The sequence below is a fragment of the Physeter macrocephalus genome, chromosome 8 (assembly GCF_002837175.3).
Source record: "Physeter macrocephalus isolate SW-GA chromosome 8, ASM283717v5, whole genome shotgun sequence".
In the NCBI taxonomy this organism is placed as follows: domain Eukaryota; kingdom Metazoa; phylum Chordata; class Mammalia; order Artiodactyla; family Physeteridae; genus Physeter; species Physeter macrocephalus.
Window position 1 is genome coordinate 79,140,198 of NC_041221.1, and position 7,684 is coordinate 79,147,881.

The following is a 7,684-nucleotide window of genomic DNA, read 5'->3' on the forward strand; positions in this document are numbered from 1 at the left end:
CCCGTAGCGGGGCACGAACCCGTGTCCCCTGTATCGGCAGGCAGACTCTCAACCACTGTGCCACCAGGGAAGCCCACCTTACTACTTTTTAGACACAAGAGGAGAATACGAAAATAATTTCACTTCCCGGGGCACGAACCCGTGTCCCCTGTATCGGCAGGCGGACTCTCAACCACTGTGCCACCAGGGAAGCCCACCTTACTACTTTTTAGACACAAGATGAGAATACGAAAATAATTTCACTTCTCTCCCCTCTCTTCCTCCCATGAGACCTTCAAAACACATTTATTCCGCCCCAATCCCATCCAACCCCTAGATTTTCTAAGATTGTTCAATATTTTTAGTTCCAGATTATTAGAATTTCCCTTATATTATGGCCCTTCTTTTTCAAGAGTTCTCAGCACTTTTGTTAGACATTCCTAGTCTATCTTTATACATTTTAATTAGGTGTATAAATATATACATATATTTGTGTATCTCTATTCTTTGATTTCCCCCATCTAGAGTTCACTGCTGTGGTTCATTAGTTCTTGCTTAGAAAAGTGGTTCTTACTAGATGATGTAACACTTGTCTAAAAGGTATCTAAATACCTGTAAGAGTATTTGTGATTGTTACAATGACTAAAACTACTACTGAAATTTGATGCTTGGTACACAGGGATGCTGGATGTCTATCTCAGGAGACTTGAGGAAAACGTTTTACCCTCTTATCTCCCATTAACAGATCACTGACAAATAATGTCAAACATCTGTTCCACATATGGGCAAATATGGACCAATCTAATGCCTAATTTCTCAATGATTTAGGGGAATCAAAAGGAAACAACAATAAAGTCCTGGCCAGGTCAGTGAGTAGGCAAGTGAATTGAATACAAAAAAGAGAGACGGGCTTCCCTGGTGGCACAGTGGTTGAGAGTCCGCCTGCCGATGCAGGGGACATGGGTTCGTGCCCCGTTCCGGGAGGATCTCACATGCTGTGGAGCGGCTGGGCCGTGAGCCATGGCCACTGGGCCTGTGCGTCCGGAGCCTGTGCCCCGCAATGGGAGAGGCCACGACAGTGAGAGGCCCGCATACCGCAAAAAAAAAAAAAAAAAAAAAAAAAAGAGAGACTAGAAATGGAAAACAGATACAGCATGATGTATTGGTTAAGAAAGCAGACCTACTAGCTATGTTACCTTAGGCAAGTTACTTAACCTCTCTGTGCCTCAGTTTTCTTTTATGTAAAATATATAGAATAGAACCTACCTTTCAGAGTTGTTATTAAAATTAATGATTTATATTTTTAGGGTGCTTAGAATAGTGCCTGGCATATGATTAGCACTAGAGGAGTTATGTTAAATAAATTAGTAAAATAGAAATGAAGCAACAAGGATGCTTACTAAATTCAAACCATATCATTAAGTCTGTCTTCCTCAAAAACTTTAGGGCTTCCCTGGTGGCGCAGTGGTTGCGCGTCCGCCTGCCGATGCAGGGGAACCGGGTTCGCGCCCCAGTCTGGGAGGATCCCGCGTGCCGCGGAGCGGCTGGGCCCGTGGGCCATGGCCGCTGGGCCTGCGCGTCCGGAGCCTGTGCTCCGCGACGGGAGAGGCCACAGCAGAGGGACGCCTGCATACCACCAAAAAAAAAAAAAAAAAAAAAAACTTTAAATATAGCCATGATCATAATTACAGCTTACACGAAGCTCTGTTTTAAGTGTTTCAAATATGTTGACTCATTTATTCCTCACAACAGATCTATAGTTATTAGTACTACGGTTCCCATTTTACAGAGAAGAAAACTGGAGCAGGGAGAAGTCAAGTATTGCTTAAGATCACAAAGCTAGTAAAAGGCAGAGAATAAATTTGAACACAACTCATCTGGTTTTCAAATCCACTCTCTTAACCTCTCATACACAGTCTTTGTAGTAAGTCCTGACTTTGATGATTAATCAACAATAACAGTAGATATGAAGACAAAGAACAGTGGTGAGAATGTGGTAGAAGATCAGATGCTAAGTGACCCTGTGAGTATTATTCTTAGCTTTAAGATAAATGTGTAACTGCCCTGCAAGCTTTAATAACACTCTGAAGGAAAGAAAACTTTGCCACTAGAGAGATTAAAAATTGGTCCTGACTAGTAGGCTCCAAACCTAGCCATCTATTACCTTTAACTATACAAATATGACCCCTCTGAACAGACTCTGAGTATAGATTACCCCATCTTCAAACAAGGAAGAAGGGTGACCCTTGCACAACACGGGTTTGAGCTGCATGGGTCCACTTACACGCAGATTTTTTTTTCAAAAAACATACAGTTGAAGGTTTTGCATATGCAGATTCAACCAACCTGGATCAAAATTTCCACCCCCGGTTGGTTGAATCTGTGGATGCAAAACTTATGAATATGAGGGCTGACTGTAATATACTGCCCCCTCCTTAAACTACAACCCTCTAGTTAGAGAACATCAGCTGTCAAACTAACCAACATTCAAGGGACAGGCAGAGGAGAAGACAAACACAATGGAGAAGAGTTTGAAGAAAAACCAGACAGAAGCAATGGAGAGAATGTCTCAAAAGGGAAGCAGTGGTCAGTGAAATCAAATGCTAATGAAAGATCAAGAAAGATGTGGACAGCAAATTATCCACTGGATTTCATAAAAGGAGATAGTCAATGACCTTGCAAAAGCAGAAGTAGTGGAGTGGTGGAGAGTCAAAATCAGACTGTGATGGGTTGACGAGTTGAAGGTAAGGAAATAAAATTCTTTTCAGGTAATTCTTCCAAAAACTTTGGTTCTAAATGAAGAAGAGAATGAAACAGGACACAAATAACAATAACAGCTAACACAAGGTGCTGTGTGCCAGGAAACGTTCTAAGAGCTTTACATTTCTTAACTAACACAATACTTTCAATAACATAGGTTCTTTTACCCTCACCATTTTATATTCGTGGGCAAAGTGAAGGGCAAAGTGAAGTATAGCGATATTAATGTAAGGACATGTAATGTGACAGAGCAAAAATTAATATTTATTTTTAAATTTAATGTAATTTTTAAACAATTTCAGATGTATAGAAAACTTGCAAGAAGAATAAAAAGAATTTCTGAATACCCTTCACCCACATTTCCCAAATGTTAACATTTTACTACATTTGCTCTAGCTTTCTACATATACAAACACATTTTGGTTTCCAAATCACTCAAAGTTGTAGATATGCCCTAATACTCTGAAATACTTCAGTGTAAACGTCCTAATAAAAGGAATGCTCTTATATAATAAACACAGTAGAATTACTTAAAAACCAGGAAACTGAACACTGAACCAATACTATTAACTACTCTAAAGATTTTATTGAGATTTTTCCAATTATCCCTATAAAATCCTTTATAGCAAAAGAAAATCCAAAATTATGTTACATAGAGTTGTCATATCCTTCTAATCTCTTTTAACCTGCAAAAGTTCCTGAGTTTTTCTTTCCATTTTATGATATTAGCATTTTTAAAGACTGTAAGACAATTATTTTGTAGAATACCCTCATTTGGTTTTGTCTCATGATTAGATTCAAGTTATTCACTTTTGGCAGGAATTCAACAGACTTGATGCTGAGTTGTATTCCGTGTAGCTTATCAGAAGGTACATAATCCCATTTCCGGCAATGATAACTATGCTCATTTGGTTCAGGTAGTGTCTGCTAGGCTTCTCCATTGTAAAGTCAAAAGTCAATAATTTGCCCTTTTAAATTAAGAATAACTTATGAGGTTATTCATACCTTGAAACTGTGCAAATATCCTGTTACTACTAAAATTTTCACCCCCTAGTTTTCAGCATTTGTTAATGATTCTTGTGTGAATCAATTACTGTTGTGATGGCTATTCTAATTCCATCCTTTGTTCTTCTACAATTATTAGTTGTTTTTGCATTGTAAGGAAGAACTTCCCTTTCTCCTTACTCATTCATTAATTCATCCATTCAGGTGTGGATTCAGAGATTCTTACCCTATTCAATAGGTTATAATCCTTTTACCATCATTTATTTTGTTGCTCAAATTAGCCAGTAGGGGCTCCTTTAAGCTGGCTCTTGCATCTTTCTGACACGTCTCTACCATTCTGTGAGCACTGTCTTGTTTTTAGGGCCCAACAAGATGTTCCAAGATTATCTTCTTCTTTCCTTGCCCTAGCTCAGAAATCAGCCATTTCTCTAAGGAGCCCTGGTTCCTTTAAATGCTGAATGGAATTTAAAAACCAAAGTCTACCATAAAAGGGGATGCAGTACTACATTCTACAACATGCATGATCCTTGAAAACACTCTAAGTGAAAAAAGCCAGACACAAAAGGCCACTTATTATATGATTCCATTTGTATGAAATGTCCAGAATAAGCAAATCCATAGCGACAGAAAGTAGAATAGTGGTTGTCAGGGGCTGCAGTAACGGGAGGATCAGGAGTTTCACGTTAGGAACTTGATTTTAGGGATGATGAAAACATTCTGGAACTACAGAGTGGTCATGGTTGCACAACCTTGTGAATATACCAAAAACCACTGAGTTATATACTTAAAAGGGTGAATTTTATGGTATGAAATTATACCTCAATTAAAAAAAACCCACAAGATCTGGGCACTAAGTGTGCTCAGTGGTACTGGGGTTATTATTGCATGTAGGCCCTCTTAAAGGACAGCATTAGGAAACAGATGTTTGTATACTCATGTACAAATTCATATGTGTACATACAAATGTGTGTAGACACACACATACATGCATATACACTCCAACACATCTAGCTGTCTATATAAAAACCCATGAAGTTCACATTGATATCTCCAGTTCCAAGCCAATACTGCAGTATTTATTGTATCCTTCTCTTTTTTCAGATTTGTGATTCCCTTCCACAACGGTGTGGAATCTTAGAACAAGGAGAGTTCAGCTCTCTTCACCATTATACTTTAGTATGTCTGTTTATTTTAACAAAACTATAATTTACTGAATAAAATTCGGCTGAATTGGTACTAAAAGCAAAGATCTCTTAATTGGTACTCACAGTGATACTGTCCAAGAGTTTGGCCATATGTTTAATAATTTCACCATGTTGTACGGGTTGCATTTGCAGTAATTTCTTAATAACAACCACACTTTCAGCAACAACTATTTCTGAAAAAAAAAATTCACATTATGCATATTAAATATGTATAATTCAATTCAAACTCATTATTCTTGGTAAAATGTAAATTTAAATTAGCAAAACATTCTACATGTCTTAAATGACTAGGTGAAAACTATAACCATGAGTGTACATCTAAATTTTGGGGGTGAACCTTCATCTAAAGTAGGAGAGTATACTTTAATTTCTAACTTCTGTTGCTGTCTCCTAGCTTCTGATATCCCTTTTTAATCTCTGCTTCTTTAATTCAGAAAAGCAAAGTGAGGTTAGATTATGCAATCACCATAATGTTCAACTGTCTTTGGCTTTTAATCACAGCTCTCAAATACCATTCTTTGATTCCTAGCAGTTATATAGTGGTAATAAAATACTTAGCATCTACGTAACATTTTTTCAATTCTAAAGAAAATAGCAAACTTAAAAAAAATTCCTTAAGTGGTATGTCTAGAAAAGTGAGTAGCACGTATTATTAGTAGTAGGAAAGGTGTTACTATAGAAATAGCATGGACGTCAAGCCAGAAAGAGTGGGCTTGTGAGCTAAACCGTTTCCATTTGATGCATGAATCCACTCTCTGCATTTTTTGGTCCAACTCTGTGCCCTTAGAGGCTGACTTCTGTGGACTGTATCAACCAGATTACTTTGTCCCTCACTTACAGGTATGTTTAGCCAATAGGAAGCACCAGCAAGAAATCAGGGGGCAGGAGAGAATATTTATTATCCTGGATCCTTCTCCTGCCAGACCTCCCTGACAGTGCTAGCATTGCTCTATTGAAGGTTTCAGTTCCTATGAGTGGCTCTCTCCTTCAGGGTCTGTTAAGTGTCCCGACTCCTCAAACCGCTTCCCTTCAATTCTACATATGGTAAAGGCTTCCCACCGTCACTACCCTGCGAGCCCCAGGGTGTTACAGTATATCTTGTTGGTTTCCCTTAATCCCACCCACAATTTATAAATAAATAGTTCTTTCATTAAATTCTCTTCAATTGTCCCTTTTAAGTGTATCATCTGTTACTTGCCAGGGCCTTAACTAATATAGTAATTGGTACTAGGAGTAGCTCTAGGAAGCAGATCCTCAAATTAGGATTCTGAGATTGAGTTATCACAGGCTAATCACTGGTCCAGAGTCATGATTTTAGTGGCACCAGTAGAGAAATGTCATAAACTAGTAAAAGCACCTGACCTAATGGAATGAATCTTATATAAATGATTACTAACGTTACTGATGCCAAAGAAATACACCAACACTGCCTTTACTTATTATTCTGGCATTTTTATTAACCGAGATTCATGGATATTAGAGATTCCCCTGGCAAACACACAGGTTTATTTTAATATTATTCTGGAAATACACCATGACTTGTGTTCTGTTACTCTTTTGCTCTGAAATACATTTTCTTATCTAGCCCCGTTTAAGAATATAAGCAAAATTTTTTATCATTCTAATTATTATTAAACATATGTATTTCATATTATATATATGTGTGTATACACACACACACACACACACACACACACACACACACACCTCTTTCTCCCTGGGAATGATACATTAATATTTCATAATGTTTCAGTTTACAAAATGATATATTTCTTTTTAATTCTCAAAATAACATATGGTAGGTACCTTATTATCATCACCTTAAAGATGAAGAAAGAGAAATGCACTGAAGAATTCAAACTCAGAACCAGAATGTACCATTTTATCTCTAATGTTCTATGTTACTATGAGCGGGTATTACTTTTATAAAGACCACCTCTTGAGGAAAACAGAAACAAATCAGAATGAGACTCTGCCCTCATCAAACTTACACTCTGCTAGGAAACATTAAGTGGTTACGTAAGCAATTACCATGCAAAGTAAAGTATGGTTAAGTGTGGTTTTAAAGAATCCATAGTAAAAAATTTATCTTTTTAAAATATATTATTGCAAAACTAGCCTAAGTAAAAAAAAAAAAGTTGTATAATTTTAATTATCCACATGTAGAGGCAGGGTTGGCTATAGTTGAAATAAATTTGGCATTATTTAGCCTTTGGTGGCACCTTAGTTTCCTATTGTTGTTATAGATTACCACAAACTTAGTGGCTTAAAGCAACACAAATTTATCATTTTACAGTTCTGGAGCCAGAAGTTAACATGAGTCTTATGGAGCTAAAATCAAGGTGTTAACAGGACTAAGTTCTCCACAGAGATTCTAGGGGGAAATCCGTTCTTTGCCTTTTCAAAATTTTAGAGGCTACCCACATTCCTTGGCTCAAGGCCCCCTGCCAGCAAAGACATCATTCTAGCCTCTGCTTTTGACATCTGACTTTCTTGGTTACATTGGGTCCAAGATTATTGGATGAATAATCTCTCCATCTCAAGAATTTTTTTTTTCTAACATGTTAGTTTCTGCTGTATAACAAAGTGAATCAGCTATATGTATACATATATCCCCATATCCCCTCCCTCTTGCGTCTCCCTATCCCACCCGTCTAGGTGGTCACAAAGCACCGAGCTGATCTCCCTGTGCTATGTGGCTACTTCCCACTAGCTATCCACCCTACGCTTGGTAG

General features: G+C 37.7%; 1 protein-coding gene across 1 annotated transcript in view; it reads right to left on the minus strand.

Annotated features, from left to right (window-relative positions):
• AP3B1 (adaptor related protein complex 3 subunit beta 1) overlaps nucleotides 1-7,684 on the minus strand; it is a 277,730-nt gene that overhangs the window by 138,925 nt on the left and 131,121 nt on the right. Inside the window, exon 14 of the mRNA XM_007129837.4 lies at nucleotides 5,013-5,122. Within this exon, the coding sequence (XP_007129899.2) occupies nucleotides 5,013-5,122 (110 nt within the window). The remainder of the gene's footprint in view (nucleotides 1-5,012; nucleotides 5,123-7,684) is intronic.